At 39.2% G+C, this 22,831-nt stretch overlaps 1 protein-coding gene across 1 annotated transcript in view; it reads right to left on the reverse strand.

Annotated features, from left to right (window-relative positions):
* LOC139061593 (CUB and sushi domain-containing protein 3-like) overlaps nt 1-22,831 on the reverse strand; it is a 232,865-nt gene that overhangs the window by 87,913 nt on the left and 122,121 nt on the right. Inside the window, exons 13-19 of the mRNA XM_070547722.1 lie at nt 21,030-21,224; nt 19,465-19,603; nt 18,945-19,132; nt 17,632-17,820; nt 13,272-13,388; nt 12,825-13,040; nt 9,935-10,123 (exon numbers count right to left, since the gene is read on the reverse strand). Coding sequence (XP_070403823.1) covers nt 9,935-10,123; nt 12,825-13,040; nt 13,272-13,388; nt 17,632-17,820; nt 18,945-19,132; nt 19,465-19,603; nt 21,030-21,224 — 1,233 coding nt within the window. The remainder of the gene's footprint in view (nt 1-9,934; nt 10,124-12,824; nt 13,041-13,271; nt 13,389-17,631; nt 17,821-18,944; nt 19,133-19,464; nt 19,604-21,029; nt 21,225-22,831) is intronic.

A 22,831-nucleotide genomic window follows, 5' to 3' on the forward strand; every position in this document is an offset into this window, starting at 1 on the left:
ATCGGTTAAATGAGGGTTAAGGTTAGGATGAGGGTGAGGGGAAGGTTATAAATAGTGAAACGTTAAGGTTTAGGTGCGGTTAAATGAGCTGGTTCTGTGCCACATCAGCGGATATCTAATCACGTCAGTTTTATGCTGCATTGGGAACTGCAGTTACAAAAAGGAAAAAACTATGGCTGGGACTTGATTAAAAAATTAAATCTAATTAATTACAGGCTTTGTAATTAATTAATCTCAATTAATCACATTTTAATCGTTCAGGAAAATGTGCTCTCAAAGTAAAACTTTTAATTAAAATTATGAGATAGAGAATCAAACATTAGACATGGTTATTACTGTAAACTAAAGCTTTTAATAAAAAATGCATTTTAATTAATCAAATGTCACTGTGTGATATGAAACAAACCCCAAATCAACAAAAATTTATAATTACAAATAGAAAACATCTGCAAAGGGTTCCTGAGCCTTTAAATAGTCTCTCTGTCTAGTTGAATGACTGAAATAAATTTGACTTTGCACCAGATTCTAATTTTTCCAGTTTCACTTGTTTGTATAATTGGGAGTTTTTATTAGCATTTCTACTCATAATGTAGTAAAAACACAAATAACAATCCTTCAAAATGACAGTAGAACAGGCACAAATATGATCTAGGACTTAAATGTACTAACTTTTAACACCAGAGCAGGCATGGCATATTCTGAGAATGATCAGGAACACTAACTGGTTCCAGTTGGATGACTGGAGGATGATGGGATGATAAAAGATCATGGCGAGGAAATAATGATCTGACGAACAGGTGAGCGGACCTTCCTTACATGGGAAGTCCTGCTGTCACGTTAAGAAGGGGGTGCTGCAGACCCGCAGATTCATGCCTGCAGCAGCGAATCTGGTGTGATCTCCAGCCTGATCACAACTTCCTCGTTCCTCGCTGCCCCTGATGCACTTAAGCATCCGCCCCTCAGCTGATGACAGCTTCAACACACCTGCTGCTTAATGATAGTAATGCATGTGATGTTTAGACAGAGACTCGTCTCAAAAACATATAATTCCCCCACAGAATTGTTTAGAAAATCATAAGAAAAGTTTCAGAGTGTTTCTGTTTTAACTGAAACTTCTGTTTTCAACTTTAAGACACGTTGTTTGTGATTGTTTACATAGTAGGGAGAACACGGAGCGTTCTCCAGCGGCAGCCAGGTGCCTCTCGTTTGTCTGACTACTTTCATAAACTACTGTTAGGGCACAGAATTATTATGTCTGGTGCTTTCAGCGCTGCACAGATGTTATGTAAATGCTAAAAATATAGCTTACCGCAACTTTTGTAAAGTTTTCGGTGCTACCGGGCGGGCAGCTGCAGCAGAGACGATCTCTGAAAAATGTCCGCGGCACGGACTCCGTTGTTGTCTGGAAGTTTTTTTTTTCCCCAAGTTAAGAAAAGAGGCGGACGTGTTTCCTAAATCCTGCATCAGTCCAAGCAAGGCAACTTCTTTCTGTTTTTATTACGTTTTAGCAGCCATTAGCGCTGTGCACATCGGCTGTGCATTGTTGTGTGCGTCAGTGATATTCAGTCTATGAGGAAATCGTGCAATGACAAAGGTTCCGCCGTGCTTGAAATGCAAGCTGCGATTAAATGAGTTAATTTTTTTAACGCGTTATTTTTTTCTAATTAATTAATCGTAATTAACGCGTTAAAAGTCCCGGCCCTAGAAAAAACCCATTTCGCACATAAGTAATGAAAAAGGGCACTTTTGGCATCTGGGGTCTGACGTGAAGGGTGGCTGACCAAGCGTTTGTTTCCGACGCCCTGGGTGTGAGAATGTGTTGTGCTGGTGGTGGTCGGAGGGACCGGTGGCGCCAGTGCTCGGCAGCCTCGCCTCTGTCAGTGCGCCCCAGGACAGCTGTGGCTACATCGTAGCTCATCCCCACCAGTGTGTGAATTTGTGTGTGAATGGGTGAATGACTGTGTTGTAAAGCGCCTTGGGGGGTTCCAGGACTCTAGAAGGCGCTATAGGCGCCTCGTGATTTTTAACCTGAGAGGCGCTATAGAAATGATACTTTCTTCTTATTCTCCTATATCAAATACAGGCCATTTATCATAATACACTTTAACTTCTTATGCAATTACCATGTAAGTACTTAGTATTTATGGGACTGTAAAAGGAAGTGTTACCGTTGTTTATAATGTATTTTTTTGTCATCTGTGTCGACACACAGTGAAAGCTTAATAGTGAAATAATCAGGACAAAGTAGTGGTAATTAAACATCTTCTGAAAACTATTTATAAGCGTCAAAAACAATTATTCCACCTAAATTTAGATTTTAGAAACTATATAAGTTAATGGCAGTATTAAAAGTGACAGTACTTTAAATGGGTGGGAGAGGCAAACACTGCAGAACATTATTTAGAATAACCCGGAGGAGGCTGGATAAGTTGTTCACCTGTTAGACAGACAGTGGGAAAACACTGGCTGGCCTCGAAGTGGCAATCCTTTCTTCTGAGCAGTAAAAATGAATCAATACGTCAATAAGTGCCTCGTGCATTATCTGAGAATGAGAACGATTTAACAATCTTTTTAAAATAGCCAAACTATCCGCTCTCTGCATATGTTGAGGCTGCAATGCATCAAGTATTTGGCTCAAACACACTCCTTCTCTGAACTTTTCACATCTGCCCTCCATCTTCAGAATTCATGTCCCCATCCTCTCCCTCCCTCTCTCCCTTTCTGTGTCCATACTTGTGTAATAGTCACATTACAGCTGTCATACCATCGATAAATCACCCTGCTATAGTTTCCATTTAGAAAATTACCTCTCCACCCTCTCCCTTTTTCCTCTTTAATTCCCTCATGCTTACGCTTTCTCCCTCTCTTCCACTTTATATCAATAGCGCCTCCATCACCAGCCTCTATTTCAATCATCTTTCCTCTTTGAGTCCTTCTCCGGAGTTTCCTACACCGTCCTCCCTCTTGTTCATTTATGCTATGCCTTTATGTGCTGTCGGTCCCTATCTAGTCTCATTTTCATCAGCAAAAATCTAATACAGTGTTCAAAAATGGTCAGGGAACATAAAAAAAATAACCTCTTATATAACTGTCCAAGCTTTTCTGAATATTCTATTGTGAAAATAATAAATGCAAACCACCGTAACAACAGTTAAAGCCAGTGTAGTTCATTAGATAAAGAGCTTTTACACTGGGTTTGAGCTAAACCAGTTTTCCCGTTAAATATGTTGTTATTCTTTAACCCAGCTGATATTCTACGCTGCTATTGGAGCCTGCTGTGCTGCAGATTAACCATTAACAGTAAGGCACCTGTGCAATAGGGGTGTGTACTGGCAAGAATCTGGTGATACGATAAATATCACGATACAGAAAAGACGATACGATATGTTGCAAGACCAAAATCCAGATGATAATTTAATAGAAAACTCAGAAACTTCCAAACACATCCGACTCTATGAAGAGATCTTGTTCTGTCGGGCTGAAGGCGTTAAAACTGCTGCCACCTAGTGGTAGAAGTTTGAATTGCCTAAAACTAAAGAACTAAAGTAAATGATCTGATGTAAATTCTTAATAAAAATGCCTTCCAATATCGATTCAGTGTCATAGCATAAAATATTGTGATAATTCAGCACATCAATGTTTCCTTAAAAACTCGTGCATTTATTTTATTCGAAACATTTTCTTGTTTTTTTTATGTCTTTCAAGGTTTTTCACTAAATCAAGAATTGACGACAGAAATATGTATTGCAGGTGTGGTTCATTTTCATGCTGAGCTGTTGGAGTAGAGTACTCTAATTACATGGATTAAATTTAAAAAAGGCTTATTTCAATCCAGTCCATGTTGGTACTGATTAATGCATGCGCCTGGAGGGAAACCTCAGCCCAGTCGGATTTATTTACTTTGGGGGAAACTGTCCACTTCCATGTAGCGAGTCAGAGATGAGAAACTGAATCTCCTCAGATTAGCCAACTAATCCCTAGTGATGTCACATTACCCTAATTTTTGTCATTCTAAACTAAATACAGAAATTCAGTATTCTATGATATTCTTTCATGGAGACACTATGTATTATATACTGTAGACGCTACACACGCATTTCAACAAAAGTAAATCTTGTCTTTTTCTCTTCTTCCAATTTGTTTTTCCAATTTCTGTTTCCATCATTTAGATTCATTTGCACAAATTAGAATACGTTTGGACATGAGGGAGTAAATTAATGAGTGTTGTGCTGTATCTGATTTCACAATCTCGTTATTTCATTTTCCTTTCCAAGTCCACGATTGATTTGGTTTCTACTGTAAATGTTGGGAATTATAAATGAAAACTAAATTATCTTATTTATCAGTTTTCTTCATGTCACAACGTCTCAGAGAAAAATTGAACTTTGTGGTGAAACTACACTCGTCTGCAACATTTGTGTGCTAATGATTTCAGATTACGTTCACAAAGATGACTAAAAAATGGTACGAAACAGACTGCACTCTCTCCCAAAAAACCATAGGACAGAAATTAGGATTACTCAAATTTTAATCTCCCATCTGTCAATCCATGAGTCTCGTTTTTTATGAAAATTTTGATAAATCACCTACATTTCTGAGTAAAAATGAGAAATGAGAAATGAGAAATTAATGAGAAATTAAAATCAATAGTACAATATAATATAACAAAGAAACATTTGCAGGTTTACAAGCAAACACACAACTTACACAATGCTAAGAATGGGCGCGGGCAGAAGCATAAGCTTATAAGCCCAGCCCCCCAAACCCTTTGAACTTAAACAAAATTTTAGAATAGCGTACCGATTCCATAATTTTTACATCATGTTTGAAATGTATGGGAATATATTCAAATCCCCATTCTAGCTTCATAAAAAAAAAAAAAGACCTTTAATGTTTTATGCATTTTTTCATTGACTTGATTCATAATATTTAATCACATTTGATTTAAACATACCCTTAAACTTTACCATTGTTGAACAATCTTTTTGCTCCTGGTCTAATTTATTCCACACATCAACCCAACACAAGAAATACAAAGTTGTTTCATTTTAGTTCTTACTTTAGGCTTTCTAAACATTTTATACCCTCTGAGATCATAAACACTCTCTCTGATCTGGAACAGATCCTGAATTTGTTTTGGCATCAAATTATACATCACTTTATACATAAACTGTGCAGTTCTTAATGTAACTAATTCTCTTAGCTTTAATACTTTTAAATGAATAAAAAGTAAATGTGTATGCTCTCTACAAGCTGCTTTATTTACAAGTCGGATTGCTCTCTTTTGAATTATAAACAAAGGCTTTAAGTGGGTTTCGTAGGTATTTCCCCACACTTCAACACAATACATGAAATAAGGCAGAAATAAGGAACAATACAAAAGATATAAAGCTTTTTCATCTAAAAATTCTTTAACTTTATAGAGAACTGCTAATGATTTCGATAACTTTGCTTTAATTGAGTCAATATGCGGTTTCCAACTTAACTTTTTTTCTATGGTTACGCCAAGAAATTTTATTTCATTCGCTCTTTCAATTTCTGTATTATTTATTTTGAGATTTGTATCCACTGTAATTGCTCTATTAGTAAATATGATAAATTTTGTTTTATTTAAATTTAAAGTTAATTTATTTAAGTTAAACCAACACTTTAATGCATTTAATTCTTTCTCAACCTTGTCCATTAATGTTATTAAATCTTTCCCAAAACTTAGAACATTAGTATCATCTGCAAATAGTATGAAATGCAATGTTTTAGAAACTAAACATATGTCATTAATATAAAGAATAAACAACAAGGGACCCAACACTGACCCCTGTGGGATACCGGTGGTCACTGTCAGTAGCTGTGAATCAGTGTTGTTAATGTGGACATATTGGAGTCTGTTCTCTAAATAACTCTTAATCCAGTCATAGGCCACACCCCTGATGCCATATCTACACAATTGTTTTATTAATAAGTCATGATTAACAGTATCAAAAGCTTTGGTCAGGTCTAAGAAGACCCCAACAGCATATTGTTTGTTGTCAATTGCATCAGATATTTTCTCCACTAGATCAACAATTGCCAGAGAAGTTGTCCGATCACGTCTAAAACCATATTGCTGTTCAGAAAGAATATCATGATGCTCAATAAAGTCATACAATCTTTTATGAAATATTGTTTCTAGTATTTTGGAGAACTGAGATAAAATAGAAATTGGTCTATAATTAGAAAAGTCATGTTTGTCTCCAGCCTTATAGATAGGAATGACTTTTGCAACCTTCATCCTTTCAGGAAATCTCCCTGATTGGAGAGACTGGTTACAAATATGTGTAAGTGGTTTGGCTATAATCTCAATGATTTCTTTTACAACCGACATATCAAATCCATGTAAATCTGCTGACTTTTTACTTTTAAATGTTTTAACAACTGTTATAACTTCATTTTCATTTGTGCCTTGAATAAATATGGTTTTGTCTAAATTTGTTATTTTACTCACAGCATCAGCATCTAATTTAGTATTTGATATATCCTTTGCCAAATCTGGCCCAATTTCGGTAAAATACTTATTGAATTCATTTGCTATTTCTTTAGACTGATAAATTTCTTGATTGTCTTTTGTTAGAAAAATATTTGGAAGACTATTGGTTCCACTACCCTTTTTTATTACATCATTTAATATGCGCCACGTATTTTTAATGTTAGATTTATTTCCTTCCAATAATTTGCTATAATAATTTCTTTTACTAGATCTCATAATACTTATTAATTTATTCTTGTATATCTTGTAATTCTGTTCTGCTTCCTCCGTTCTTTTCTTTAAAAAGTCTTTATACAGCTTATTTTTTTTCCTGCAAGCCTTCTGAATCCCCTTAGTTATCCACGGCTTTTTAGCATATTTATTCTTATCCACCTTATAAAGCAAAGGGCAGTTTTTTTCATAAAGATAAGTTATAATATTTAAAAATTTTCCATAAGCCATATTTACATCTTCCACATAAACCTCCTCCCAATTTTGTTCCATTAAGTCAGTTTTAAATGAATTTACTGCTTCTTGATTTTTTAGCCTTGTAACAACCACAGATTCACTTTGAGTAGTTACAGTTGTCCTTTGTACGACTGTGAAAACCGGTAAATGATCAGACATATCGGTAATTACAAGACCACTTAACACATCATATTCAAGAATATTTGTAAAAATATTGTCGATCAGTGTCGCACTAGTTTTTGTAATTCGAGTTGGCCGAGTTATTAGTGGATACAGTCCCAAACTAAACATGGAATTAATAAACTCTGTATTTGCATTTTGCATTTGAGGATTCAACAGGTCAATGTTAAAATCCCCACAGACAAAACACATTTTTCTGTTGATTATATCATCATACATATCAACTATTTTTTCTTTAAACATTTCAACACAAGATCCTGGTTTCCTATACATACAACTGACTAACACATTCTTAGACTTTTCTATTTGTATTTCCACAGATACACACTCCATAATGTTATCCATAACTAATGTCATATCACCCACCAATCTACTTTGAAAGTTTTTATCAATATACAAAGCCACACCCCCACCTTTTTTGCAATCTCTACTTGTGGAAAACATATTATATCCTTCAATTTGAAACATAGATATCCTCCCTTCCTGGAGCCATGTCTCAGAGATTGCTATTACAGTAAATGGATGATTTGATTGCTTCAAACATTGCATAATCTTCACAAAATTTGAATTTAGACTTCTACAATTGAAATGTATAACAGATAATTTACCTTTTATAGTGACATTATGTTCAAACTGGTCTTCAGTATAGTATTCACAATGATTTTGTACTCTAGTGTAAAAATTGTTATCTGGGTCAATGTCATCCTGCATATCCTGTGGTTTATATTCTGTGTAGTCAAACCTTTGCAATTGTAAATTTTCATAACTTGAATTACCAGTCTCTGTTCTTACTGTATTGAGAGTTGAATAATCCAGATTCTTCGTATATCTTCTTGTTGTATCATCCATGCGTGAAGTTGGTTGTCTTCCTCTTATTCATCCTTGGTGATCCACAGCAGACATATGTCATTTGTATTGATCAAGTTCTTTAATATCTCTGATGACCATCACTTTTGCCTGCTCCGGGGGACCATTTAGCTTTATCAGTACTTTGCAGTTTCTTGTCCAAGTGTCATGGATCTTCTTTTCTTTTCTCAGGATCCTTGCTTGCCTTGCGATTTCTGAGTTTCTTTTCGTAAGATGCTCATTTACATATACACTTGTACCCTTTAATTTTTTTGCATTCCTCAGCACCTCCATTTTACATTTTCTACTGGCAAGCCTGATCACAATGGTTGATGTTTTACTATGTTTTTGAGCCAATGAGTGACAAGCCACAATGTCTTTACTGGATATTGCAATATCTTTGCTGTTGAAAAATTTGATCACCTGATCCTCAAGTGAGGGAGAACCTGGAGAATGAGTAGCAGTGATTTCAATGTCTTTTCCCCTGTCACAGGCTGCGGCCTGTGCATAGGTACGGTGTATTTCCAGTCCTGATATCAAGAGATCATCCAACCTTGAATGTTGCTCCAACTCATCAACCCTCCATTCAAGCAGCTCAATTTTTTTGTCCTTTTCTTGTATTAAAGCCTTAAGTTGCTTGACTTCTTTCAATACCTCCTGTAGGCCGCTTTACTGTTTTGCCACTTTAGTTATCTCATGTGACATGAAATTCAAGGACTTTTTTATCTCCTCCATATCTTGGACCAGATTCTCCATAGACATCGTTGTTCCAAACAGTTTCCTTGGATGGTTAACTTTATGGCGTTGTCAGATTCCCAGCTGGTTGGAACATGTGCCGAAAAAATATGTCCAACACTTCATGTATCGAATAAATGTTCAATACTTCATCTAGCTCAGAAATGGTTTAAGCCAAAGGTTTCTAATTACTTAAGCCACAAAAAAGCAAGCTTAGAAAAGGTGGATGTTGTCTTATTTTGCTGATATTCATATATTAGGAAAGCTCAGCAATCTCACCACACCTACTCGGCAGCCATCTTGGATGTTGAAGAGTTCCTACCTGTTCAATATGTAAAAACCAGTACACGTCAGTACACAAATTAACTACTGTTATTTATAATATTCATAACTTTAATATTTGTTAGCTCTTTGTTAGTTTGTAATGTTTGCAACTAAACTCATATTTCAGATTTAGTTGTTACTAGCAACAATTCTCATTTAGTCTGCTATATGTTAAAATGGCATACCTTACAGTTTCTAATTCTAAACAAATTTGAATATTTTTAAAATAATATTAAAAGGTCTTTCACTGAGAATCTTTTTTATTATTTCTAATTTTAATGAGTTTTTCATGCAGGCTGAACATGAAAATAGTCTCCTACACTTATCTCCTACATTAGGTTCTCGTACAAAATAGACGGTGAATCTCTAGGATAAGAAAATCCTGACAGATCTACATCATACTGTCATTTAACATTCATGGACTCACCCATCTTCACTCTAGACGGGAAAGGCTGTTGTTGGTTTTAAGCATGCAGGAATCACCAGAGAACGTCTTTATTAGGAGAAGCTAACAGTTAGCATTAGCAGCTTCTCCACACGGCAGAACTCCTTCAGGCCTGTGCTATTTGTAGAGATAAAACATCAACGTTGCAAAGCAAACAGTCAGTAGTAAAGTTGTGTTGCTGTTGTCCAATCAGAGGCAAGATGTACACATATCAGGAAATAAGAGTCCAAATCCTGCTGAGGCTACTTTCTTTTCTGGCTGAATTTTCCGTGCTGAAACAGGCGCACCGGAGCTTTTTTCCTAAGTTCATTGTGACCAGAAAGAATGTCATTTCATGTGAAATGCTAGTTTTAAAAAGGAAATTCTAACTTTGAACATTGCACTTTGTAGATCTTGTCTCACTATTATTTGGTAAAATCGACTGCCATACATACCAACACATCGAGGTAAAGGAGCACTCCACATTCTCCGCCCTCCTCCCAGGCAGACTAACTCTGGCGCCCCCTCCAGGCGATATCCCATGTTGCAGGAAAAGGACAAAGTGTCCCCGACTCCAAAACTGTATCCGTTTCTCCTGCCGAATCGCGGCATTCCCGGGTCCTCACATGGCTCCAATGTATATTCTGAAGGAAAAACGAAAAAGTGATTTCTTCCAGCAAAAATTCTTGTGTAAATATTTTCAATGTGCAACATTAATGTGGGGATGCAATTAGCTGCCTCAACAGAGTCGTATAAAGGTGGTCTTCGAAGAGCACTACTCCGCCTTGAACAGCTGCAGGCAATGAAACAGCTCTGGAGAAACCAGTGACTCCGCCCCCTGGCCAATCAGCGGAGAGTCACGATGCTGGCCCAACTCAGCTTTGCCAGGTACCTCAACAAAGCAGGGACTAAAAATATGGGCGAAGAAGAGGGAAAATACCGAACCGTGCCCTTCAACACATTCTCATACCAGAAGCATCGAAACATGACGATGCCTGAGGTAAAACGCACATTTAACCTCTAACCTCTACATATTTTACATTCCCCTCACCCCCATCCTAACCTTAACCCAGTTTCTCAAACTTTCCGTTAACCGTGTCAGAGAGGGACGTTACAACAAGAATCAAAGGTTATTACGCGCGAGAGGGTTAAGGTTAGAATGGACGTGAGGGGAAGGTTAAATAGCAAAAGGGTAAAGGTCAGAATTCAGTGAAATGTCTGTTTTACCGTGGCATTCGGAAAACGACGCCCTGGTACAGCGCGTCGCCTCCCGATAGGGCTCCCAACGCGTCAGAAACAAACGCTTGGCCACCCATCGTCGTTTTTCGACGCTTCAGGTGTGAGAATGTGTGGCGCCCTTGGGAGCAGTGGTCAGGCCGAGCTGCGCCGGTCTGAGTTACTCTGAGTAGTGCTCCTGGAAAACTAGCTTAAGTTTAATGTCACGATTGACTCATTATGCACTTCCTACATACATTTCACTGTTACATTGAGTTACTGGTGATTAACAAAGTAGCCTGAGATCTATTTGGAGCCGACTATTTGCTTCTAATTTTAACAATATTAGATAAACGTTAGCCTCTTGCTTTCTTTACCAGATATTAGAGTAAAACAAACATATGTCACAGCTTCTTAAGGTTACAAGAAATAACGCCTGGGTCGCTCCTGTTTACTAGCTTGAGTTATTCAGACTTTTCTGGAGCTGTTAGCCTGCTGGTGTCGGATTACAAATGTCGGCGCGGCAGCGATAGCTCGGCGCAGATTCAACAACCTCACGGGCTCAAAGATTGTAAAGAGCGACTGCGTTCCTCTAATTTTAATCAAAGTAAAAAAACAACCTCCAGCTTGTTGAGAAGGAAATCTGTTCAATGTAACATTAATTCTAACATGATTGAGACGTTAAGACTGTTTTGTGATTATTGCTCTGTAAAATTCTCACACATTGCTCCTTTAAATTTATCTGGACTAAATTTTTTCTGGTTGTTCCTTCACTTACAAGTTCACACACAGGAAAGCAGTTTAGAATTGGCGTAAGTGTTAAAAATTAAAACTTCATATTAATGATCTGATTTGGCGTTTGTAGAGTATTAAAAAAAACAGAACTCTCAGGATTAAAAAGCTCGACAAACAAATCCAATAATATGTATTTGTGACAAACAATTAGCAAACAAAATGTTAAGCTACAAAAACAACAGGGCATCAGCTGTAGAGCATGCTTAGCAAGACACATCAGGAGATTTATTTCATTATTTTCTCCCCGTGAGCTCAAATCGAATCTCTTGTGACACGTCTGGTGTTTTACATTCCGAGCATAAGCTCATACCATCTGGGAGGCAACAAAACTTCCCTCGGCACAGACTTGGATTCAAGTCCTACTTTATTCAAGCGGGAGAAAGCACTGAAAGGGTAATCAGGCAGAGGGTCTTGTTTTAAATGTCGCCCTGACCCGGTTTCTGCCAGCTCTGCCCCTTAACCCCATCTCCCTTGTTGTTAAAAGTGCGGTGGCAAAGTGGAAAGAGAAGAATTCAAGTCTTAAGTAAAAGAAATTAATTAAATTGATTTTTAGATTTCTTTGACAACTAAATAAAATGTCTTAAACTGAACACTAAATCAATTTAGAGTACGTAAATGATCTTCCATTGTCCTTTGTATTGCAACTATTACTCGTGCACTGTTAAGACTTGAACCCAGTTAAACTCTAGTTTAGTTAAAAACTTGATTTTCTTCACTGCGGTGGGGAAAAAACTGCTTTTAATTTTATTTAGCTCGACACCAACTCATTCCTCATCGCTCACAACATTTAAAGAGCAAGTCACCCCCTATCAGAGTATTACTGCGCTCCCACTTCCTGTTTGAAAAATGCAACAAAGGGTTAGCAGGGTTAGGGTTAGCAGACCGAGGGGGTGGAGCTGCTAACTAATACACACAAACACAGGCTCACAACAACATTGTGACATCATATGGTACCAGCTAACATTCTAGGGTACCTCTTAGCCAATAGCGATGGCAGATTTAAATCCAGCTGCAGTGCAGAGTTTTTACCTGACAACGGCACGACACTGACAGTTTTGGTCAGAAAATTAAAATTGTAACTAAAATGCACCAAAGTGCTAAACTATTGACTGCACGTGTCTGCAGCACGATTAGACACGCATTTATATAGTTTATCAGAAAAAAAGTTGATTGGGGGGGGGGGGACTTGCTCTTTAAGATGCATTTTACCTTTGAAAAACAAATAGCTTTACTTTCTTCTTTTCATAATTAGGAGGAAAACCAAAACTTAGAGCCGAGACAAGACCGGCAGAGGATAATAGTGCAAAAGGAATGTGATATGCTGAGGTGAAATACCAGAAAAAGTTATGTTGAAGCCCTCGTATGAGATGGAAAAGTCAGAGATGAATCGTAGCTGGGCTTTGAAGTTGCCATAGAGACCGGCATTGATGTTGCTAGGCAACTCGTTGCCGGTCAGACGAGCCAGCGGTTGCTGGAAACTCCCATTCTCAGTAACCAAGAGGTAGTCGTGTTGATCCTCGAGATGAAAGGAGTTGAACTGAAACTGGACTCCTGTTCGGGAACACAAAAACAAAAAAAGTAGGATTAAATCGGACTCTTGGACCACAAATTATCGTCACGACAATAACTTATTAAGTGCAGTTAACTTTATTAAGTATGTTTCTTTTAGACCCTGAAACAAACTTCATAAATTGCGAGTTGTGGTGGAGTTGGAGGTAACTGAGCCGTGTCCTGTGGCTCTGTCTCTGTCGATTAGGGAGTGTGAATCAGTGTGTCCCTTGCCTTTTCCATGACTGACTTCAACAGTCCAGGTACAGTTGAGAGATGAAGGGTAGCTGTCTGGATAGCCGGGACTGAGGATGGTTCCCCAGGGACCTCTAACATCACCACCGCACAGGGCTGAATAGATTGAGAGAGACAGAGTGGGAGAGAGGGAGAGTTGGCAACAGATTGTTGATTGCTAAAACAGATAATGCTTCCCCGTGGACCTTTAATGCCACCTCTATGAGCCGTACTCACGAGTTTTCCCACACACAAGTGGTGCAAGCATTAGAGAGGGAGGCAGAGAGGCACACAGAGATCCAAGAGTTGTGGGTTAAAAGCTTTGGAAGGGTACATCCCACTAAATACTCACACCCAGATTTCAGATTTGTGCTGAAACAATGACAGAAATGATATGAAAGCTGCCAAACACTCCTCTACACTTATTTATTCTATGTTTTTTAATAACTTTAGAATAGCAGTGTACACAGTTGGGGTCAGGAAACCTCGTGGGTTGTAAAACACAGATTTAATGTTTTGTTCTGAAACTTGGTACAAGGATTTAAAAATAAACACTGTAGAGATAAAAACAACATAATTAGTGCTGAAGCATTTTCTCTGTTATTTGATACGCTTGAAATAAACAAATTTGTGTCTCTGGGTTGAGATATCCCTGCTGCCGTTATTTTGAGGATTAGAGGCTGAAACGTTTAGCAGCAACTAGTTAAGAGTCCTTAAAGAGCAAGTCACCCCTTACAAGAAGCGTACTCCACTCCCACTTCATGTTTGAAAAATGCAACAAATGCTGTTGCCTAGCAGACCGAGAGGGTGGAGCCACTAACAAATACACACACTCACGACATTGTGACATCATAATATACCAGTTTACATCATAGCATACCTCTTAGCCAATAGCGATGGCAGATTTAAATTCAAATGCAGTGCAGAGTTTTTACCTGACAACGGCACAACACTGCCAGTTTCAGGCAGAAAATTTAAATTTTAACTAAAATACACTAAAGTGCAAAACTATTGACTACACGTGTCTGCAGCACGATTAGACACACATGTATATAGCTTATCAGAAAAAAAAGATGATTTGGGGGTGACTTGCTCTCTAATGGAGAGCTCAGCCACCCTGTGGAGAAAACTCATTTTGGGCGCTTGTATCCACGATCTTGTTTTTTCGGTCACTACCCAACGTAGAGAGGGTAGGAACGTAGATCGAACGGTACAACTCCCGCATCCCTGCAGACGCAGCACCAATCCGTCCATCTTTCCCTCACTCGTGAACAAGACCCTGAGATGCCTAAACTCCTCCGCATGGGGCAGGAGCTCGTCCCCGACCAGGAGAAGGCCTATCTCGGGTTTAGCGGAGCTGATTTTAACACCAGCTGCTTCACACTCGGCTGCTCCAGCAAAAAACACTGATTAGGATATGAAACAAGAAAAATAATAAGTACAAACAGTTTTCTCTATAACCATAAATTTGCCGACTGGAATTTTTTTAAACAACCCACCCACCTTCAAAAGATGAACCAACTATCGCTCCGACTCACACCACTATTGCTCCATTTGGTAGAAAAATAAAAACCTTTCCTCGGAGGGTAAAAGCCCTCTGTGTGTGTGTGTGTGTGTGTTTTTTTCTTAATCATTTATGGAATGACAAATGTCACAGCAGCATCTAGGTCAATGTCTTCAGGAGCTTCCATCACTGACCTTCACTGTTCCAAAACAACATCCCAGAGCTACAAACACACAGCTCCAAGCCGGTCAAGAATACACGCCATTAAATCTGCATGCAAGGCCCGACTCGACACACACAAGCAGTTCGCTTCCATTACAACTCCAGCTTTGCTGGTGCTAATTAATCTCCTGATATTGGTGAGTGACCACCATTTCTGGCGTTGCATCTTTTCATTTAGTCTAATTAATTAGTCAAAATGTTGTTTTTTTCTTGGTTAGAAATGAAGGAGCAAGCTTCGTGTTTAAGAGCAGCGTGGAGGAAGAACAAAGAACCTTAAACATGCAGAGAGGAGCGTGTGGACAACTCACAATAGGAGTTATACTCAAAATGCAAATATTCTTGTTACATAAAAGGCAACCAGGAAGTGTAGTTTTTCTTACTTTCAGAGAAAAAATAAATATATTTAATCTAAAAATGGGTTTATTTTTTCCCATTATTGTGCAACTGCTGCACAATTAGAGCAAACTATTACGTAACTTTTGCCTTTTTTGGTCAATTATGATTACGGTGATTTAAAACTGAGAATAAGCTCAATGACTCAGCACAAATGCTTCCTGGGATTTTAAATAATACACCTTTTTTTTTTTCACCATTTCGGTTGGAACCTCAAAGCTTCGAAGTGTCCGAACATGACGGAGCATGGGGGGACAGCTGCACCCGTACAGATATCCGGTAGGAAAAGCTTGCAGGATGGTGCTTTTATGCATTTTCAACAGTGTTGCAAGGGGATTCGTTCCAGCTCTGTCCTGTCGGGTTTACGGAGAGGAATCCGGTGGTGGAGGGCTGAATGAATTCACAATAACGTCTATAAAAGTTCACCGGAAGCGTGGGCGGTCTAAAAGTTGTGCTCAACTTTTTTTTAGACATTTCCGAAGGCTGTGATGTCGGGAGTGTAAAGAGTCATGTGAATGAACACGAGATTAAAATTTGCACGTGTTGTTCGTTTGAATCAAGACAGCTCAAACCACAAGTCATCAGGATGCTCGACCGTTGTGGGTCTGCTTGATTTTTACACCATCTGCAGACTGAAACGCCAGAACAACAATAAAAAAAACACACGTCAGACAGGAACACACAGGATTATTAATAATTAACGACTTTCTGCAATGAAGCTACGGTGAGGGCTGAAACACTGCATTACTCTCCATCTCTTTACTTTTGGTCTTTTTCTCTAACTCCTTATCCAAAGTCCTTCTCCGATACTCCGTATATATTGTATCGATTAAACAAGACTAGATTTAAATCAAAATATAACCAATAAAACTCAAAAGTGTAAAGAATGAATTTAATTTGTAATGAATGGACCTAAGGGAAGGTGGTCAATACACTCCTTTAAATGAGGTCGTGTAATTCCATCAGATAAAGTGCAAATGTAGATCAGAAACATTTGTCTGACTGACATCATGGAAAACAGACCCAAGATCTCCTTCAGACGGCGTGCGTGATGCTGATGAGCTCCAGCTGCCTTCGGAGGAAGGAGAGCTGCTCCGGAACATTCAGATTCACGATGGAACGAGCCACACTGAGGAAGCTGCCACGGAAAAGTGATGCAGCGGTGACGCATCTGTCTTTTTTTTTTATCCTCCCACCTTTCCTGCACCACTGTGATTGGAAATGCGAGAGACGGCGAAGGAGAGAGACAGGTTGCCCCCCACCCCGCTCCATCTCCTCGTCACCTCCTCGCGTGCCCCCGAGCTGCTGATTTGAGGGTGAAGAGAGAGGAGGTGACAGCCAACAACAGGCTCTCGTCAACCTTCCCTCTGTGTTCTCGGCTCACACGAGAGAGGAGGTGACGTGCGGATGGGAGCATCACAGGCACACGTGTGTTCCAAATGCACGGCTACACGCTCGAGCAGTAAACTCACCGCATTTAAACCTGGAAATCTAATTTTTTTCATTAATTCTTACAGCAATCACACTTCCCAAATAACTCCTCCAGAAACACACACATAACTTCTGATTTCTGAATTTGTGGCACTTTAAAAAGAGTAAAGGGTAAACGTTGACACTAGGGATGTTCAGTGTCAGCTTTTTTTAACCGATTTTCTACATAACGTAGATCGACGCGTTTCAGAAACCGATTCCTGCACATCCGTCATAAGTTGGATGTGGACCTTTAATAAAGACCTCCTTAGAATTTTGTTCAGCGCTTAATGAGATCTTTCCGAAAACTACGGATGAACACGCACATCCACGCTTTCCAGATCGGATGAATTAACCTGACAGGCAGGACTGAACACAGCAGAAAAGTTGACTTGCAAAGACAGCCTACTGCTTTCAGATGTTCCTCCTAAATTATAATCTGCTGCAACTGCCATAGTTCTCGCTTGTGCGTGCTAAAATGCAGGGTAGGATTATTGTGTGTTTTAAATGACAACAATAGATTCAGATGCACTCCCTCCTGGTCCTGGAGAGCCGGTATCCGGCACGTGTTCCTTTTCTCTCTGCTCCACCTGCAGCAGCTCATCAGGCTCTGCAGAAGCCTGTTAATCACCTGCTGATTGAAGTCAGACGCGTTGAAGCAGGGTTGAAACTAAAACGTGCCGGATACCGGCCCTGCAGGACCAGGAGTGAGTAGCACTGCTGTATAGTGAACATTGGTCTGAAAAAACTCATCACTCTGCAGAAATTTACCATCACAAGTTGGTAGAGGATGACTCCACCAGTGGTTCTTTTCACAGACCAGCGGCTCTTCGTGGCTGAGTCTGTAGCCCGAATCACAGCCAAACGACACCGTTGACCCGATGGAGAAGTCTTGTCCGTATCGAATTCCGTTCACAGGAATCCCGGGATCCAGGCAGGAGTAGCTGTCCACTGTAACACCTGGAAAACAAATGAAAACAGTTTCAGTAACAAAATATACCAATCATTGTTGTGTGTTGTCCTACAGGTAAGGACCCTAACACAAGACCTGCTGGAGGATACACTGACCACTTTTCACACTCGACTACCTTCTTCTACAATCTGCTCTTTAACTGTATTATTTTCTGCAATTTCAGCTGTTAACTTTATTTTCTCTCTAAGTGTTTTTCTCCCCAGAGGAAGCTACAACGACGTTCTGCTGAGCTGTGGTGGCCTCATGGAGGGGGCCATCGTCTAGCACACTGCTGCTAACCACTTAAACATTCTCCCTCTCCTGATAATAACTTTTTGTTTTCCTTGACGTTGGATGTGCTACTACTAGTTTACCCGTTTAATTATGGATCCACTAGGATAAATACAATAAAGTTTATCTCTCACCAAATAGAATATTTACTAAGACATCACAATGTAACCATAGACACATTGCTTGGTGTGTGTGTGTGTGTGTGTGTGTGTGTGTGTGTGTGTGTGTGTGTGTGTGTGTGTGTGTGTGTGTGTGTGTGTGTGTGTGTGTGTGTGTGTGTGTGTGTGTGTGTGTGTGTGTGTGTGTGTGTGTGTGTCTGCTCTGTCTTCTCGATCCCCAGTGAGTCGTGGTGGATGGCTGCTTATACTGAGCCAGGATTCTCTGGAGGTTTCTTCCTGTTAAAAGGGAGTTTTCCTCTCCACTGTCGCTGCATGCTTGCTTAGTATGAGGATTGCTGTAAAATCACTGACACTAGTCGGTGACTTGATGCAATTTGCTGGGTTCCTTATATAGGAGAAAAATTTTCTGATTGGCTTAATGAACTGACCTGGATTGCAAAGTTTATTATGTGAAGTGCCTTGAGACGACTCTTGTTGTGATTTGGCGCTATATAAATAAAATTGAATTGAATTGAATTGAATGGGTGGGCCATCGGCCCATGTCAAGCCATACTCTCTTATCATGAGAGCAATCAGAATCCTACTGCGACTAAAGAGTCTCTAAAAACACATTTTCTTTCCCTTTCTATGCACTGTGCACACATATTTATTATTTCTACAAAAGGACCGGCAGAGACGACGTTTTCCACCGTGCAGACGGGGTGTATTTGTTTCCAACTTACTTTCGTAGAGTATTTTGAAGCCAACATTGGAGCGGCTGTTATCCGTGGTAAACAGGAGATAGAGGAAGTTGCTGCTGCTGAACAGAAACTGGGGCACCTGGGTGCCATTGAAGGAGCCAACCAGAGGAGATAGGAGGTTCGGCCCATCGTGGATCTCCAGGAAGTCGTAGCCCAACTCTGTCTGGAACCTGTCAGAACACAATGTTCCACTGAAGCTTGTATGTTTCTAAAATTCCCAAAGACAGAACTCGCTTTGACAATTCAGATGATCGGGTTATGAGTGAAGGATCACAGATTTAAAGAAACGTTTCATCGCCGTGTCTTGTTCAGATAAGAAGCCAAAGAAAGTTCAGTTTTGATTTTATGGCCGGTAAAGTTAAAGAGGTCCTTTATTCTTGGTAAAAAGTTCAAGTCTTTCAATAATTATCAGATGGTAGCTTTCATGAACCATTACAGCTACTTGGTCGCAGCTCTAAGAGTCCATATGAGATGAAAATTATCAGAAATGACGTTTCCCCACCTGTCAAATGCTATTTTGATGGAACGTCCTGGCTCGGATTCAATCACCCACTCACAGCTGAGGGAATCTTTGTAGTAGCCGGGCCACCCAGGAGACAGGATCACCCCACTTGGAGCTGAGTAGTGACCCCCACATGGGGCTGGGTGAGGAAAAGGGGTGGAGAAATGAACAATAATGGTTTTATTTTAAGTTCAGTGCATGTGCCACTAAGACGGTGCACTCTACCAATCTGGTGACCAGAACGGGTCTGGAGTTACTGCAGAGTTCACATATAGAACAAAAGCATCAACCTGCAGGTTGTAACATCAGACAACTCTGCAAATACGCCAACCGTCTTCCACAATACTCATTCTTTTGATGATGTGTGTGTTTTCACGTATTCCAATGCAACGTAGAACGACTGAGCTGCATCTAAATGCTGTTACGGGACGTGCATGCTGACTCTGCTCTGTGAAAACCCTTTATTTGTACTGCATGTGCCATGCATAAAGCATTTGGTGATGCACTAAGCAAAATGTAAACGTAGAGCATGCTCCTCTGTTTATATGATGGCATGTTTTATTTTCCTCACAAGCTGGGATAGAACAAATGTTTTTAGTTTGCAATGTAACCTCTGCAGTACCTCAGAGTCTGCAAACCCAAAGCTTCCTCCACTCAAAAGTTGGTGCTGAATTCCCAACAAACTGGTTGCACAACAATAGGCGTCACAGCAGGCTTAAAGAGATATCCCACCCCAAGGTGAGACTCCGTCTGTTGCCATATTGGATAAGTGGGGAAAGAACATTTTGTAACCAGCCCATCTGGCAATATCCCATTACCTTTAGCTAAGCATAAACAATCTAAGTGAATGGTAACAACTAGCACAGGACACAGCGACGTGATGTCTTGCAGCCATTATCATTTTCAGGTTTACCGTTTAACATTTACAACGTGTCAACCTAACGACAGTCAACGGAGAGTTTTGGGGCTGCTGCGTTGTGTCCGCTAGCCCTGCAGAGGTGATTTGTCATCATGCAGTCCCAACTCAAAATCGGCTTCTTCAATTCCTTCGTGTTTCTCAATATTTTAATTTGCAGTTGATCTGATTATTGAGGTTTCCAAGAAAAATTATGATTTTTCACTTTTGATACGAATGCTAGCCGTTACCATTCACTTACATCGTTTATGCTAAGCTAAAGCTAATGAAAAACTGCAAAATTAGGAAAAAAATGCCTTTTCCCACTTGTCCCAACTTTGGGTAACATGGTGACTATAAATTTTACTTCCCTTTAAGCTTGACGCTTACCCTTTTAGGTGTGCAAGTTGTAATGACATTCGGTTTTATCCTCAAATCTGTGTTTTTGATTAGAATTTCAGAAACTATTTTTGACAAGAGTGGCAGCCATTTGTAGGGCAGTGATAACCTTTTCCTTCCATCTACGAGAGCTTTTCCCTTGTCTGTGTGTATCACTGGTGATCTCGGTTCCATTCCCATCTGTTTCTACCTCTTTACTGTGTAATGATGATATCTTGGACGACAGTGTTCCCTTGCTAATAATTTGGGCAGCGGTCTCATCAATATTTACCTTCGCATTTAGGAATGGGCCCACTCCACATGACTTTTCCTCTCTCTAACTGACAGGTGATGGTCTCAGCTCCTTGGGTTTTGATGAAACCGTCCTCACACACCACAGAGATGGAGCTGCCAAGCTGAAAGCTGTCTCCAAAGCGGCGAGCATTGATGGGGATGCCAGGATCTGGGCACTCATTATGGCCAAACGCTTTAGTAAACGGAGAAAAACACAAGGAAACATGGATATTTCATAGCAGATACTGGAGTATCTGGACACAGTTTCAAAGAAAAAGAAATCTATACTGCAGAGGGAACACGGTGCCCCTCACTTTAATAAAACAAACCGATCTTACAGATGATTCAAACCTGACATCGTCAACTTCTCGGCACACGACAAAAACATCAAATTCTACATCAGAATTTCCTCCTTTCTTTACGATGTGTTCACTTCTCATTTTTGATGCTGCAATAAACGTGTACATCATTCAAAATGCACCTTACCCTGGATTAATCTCTCATTCGTCTCTCAAAAGGATTTCAGAATTGTCAGTTTATTCAGGTTCTCGTGTGCACGCTGCTCTTGTCGTATTTAGCCACATCATATTCGTGTGTTTATGAGTCTCCCACTGTCATTGTTGAGATAAAAACTGTATATAGCTTTAAAACACCACCTGCCCTTTCCTCACACACCTTAACATTTGTACTCAGGAAAATTAGAGCCGCTATAAAAGAAAAACAAAAGAAATCTGACTTTTTCTCTGAATTCTGACATTTTAATTTGAAATAAAAAGTTGGAATTCTGAGATTGAAGTTCTGATTTAATTCTGACTTTAATCACAGAATTCTGAAAAAGGTCAGAAATCTTAGATTAAACTAAGAATTCTGATAAAAAAAATTTTCACAATTCCGAGATTAAAGTCAGATTTTCGAGATTAAAGTCCAAACTCTGAGATTAGAGTCAAAATTCTGAAAAAAGTCAGAAATCTGAGATTAAACTAATAATTTTGATTTTGAAAAGTCATAATTCTGAATTTAAAGTCAGATTTTTGTAGATTAAAGTCAAAATTCTGAGATTAGAGTTAAAATTCTGAAAAAAGTCAGAAATCTGAGATTAAACTAAGAATTCTGATTAAATAAATGTCACAGTTCTGAGTTTAAAGTCACAATTCTGAGTTTAAAATGTGAATAATGATAAAAAAAATCTGACTTCTGAGGTTGAAGTCAGATTTAAGTTTTTTTTTCCTTAATCCTTTTGCGTGCGTTTCCAAAGGCAACCCAAAACTCTCACTTTGTCTCCATGATACAGCTTCTGTCTGTCTGAAAAGGCCTTAAAAGAAACCCCGATTTGAGAAAGCTTAAATTTAAAAGCCTCTCAACTACAATCATATGGTAATATTACAGCTCAATATCAGTGACAGAGTTGAAGCCGTATTTGTGGTTGATAAGGTCAATCAGCTGCGTTGGCTTCCTGTTTCTTTCCGAAATTAAACTTTCTTTGATGCTGCGCCAACCGTGACACCGTCAGAATCAAAAACACCCACCCATCGTCTTTTAAGGAAAATCTTTGAGCTGTTCAGACTCTTTTTCAGATTTAATGACTAGGAAATTAACAGCACGTCTACATTCACAAAATAAACTTCTAAAAACTTAAGGAGGAATGATTTCACTCAAGTTTTTTTGACACTTAAAGAAGCTTAAAGGTGCTTTTCTTCTCACAGTTAGAGCCGTTTTGTTTTTGTTTTGACAGGAAAGTGAAATTTATTCGACAAAAATAGCAATTCAGGTATGTTTAAGCACTGCTGACAGTTCAATAAA

This window comes from Nothobranchius furzeri, chromosome 19 (assembly GCF_043380555.1).
Source record: "Nothobranchius furzeri strain GRZ-AD chromosome 19, NfurGRZ-RIMD1, whole genome shotgun sequence".
Lineage (NCBI taxonomy): Eukaryota > Metazoa > Chordata > Actinopteri > Cyprinodontiformes > Nothobranchiidae > Nothobranchius > Nothobranchius furzeri.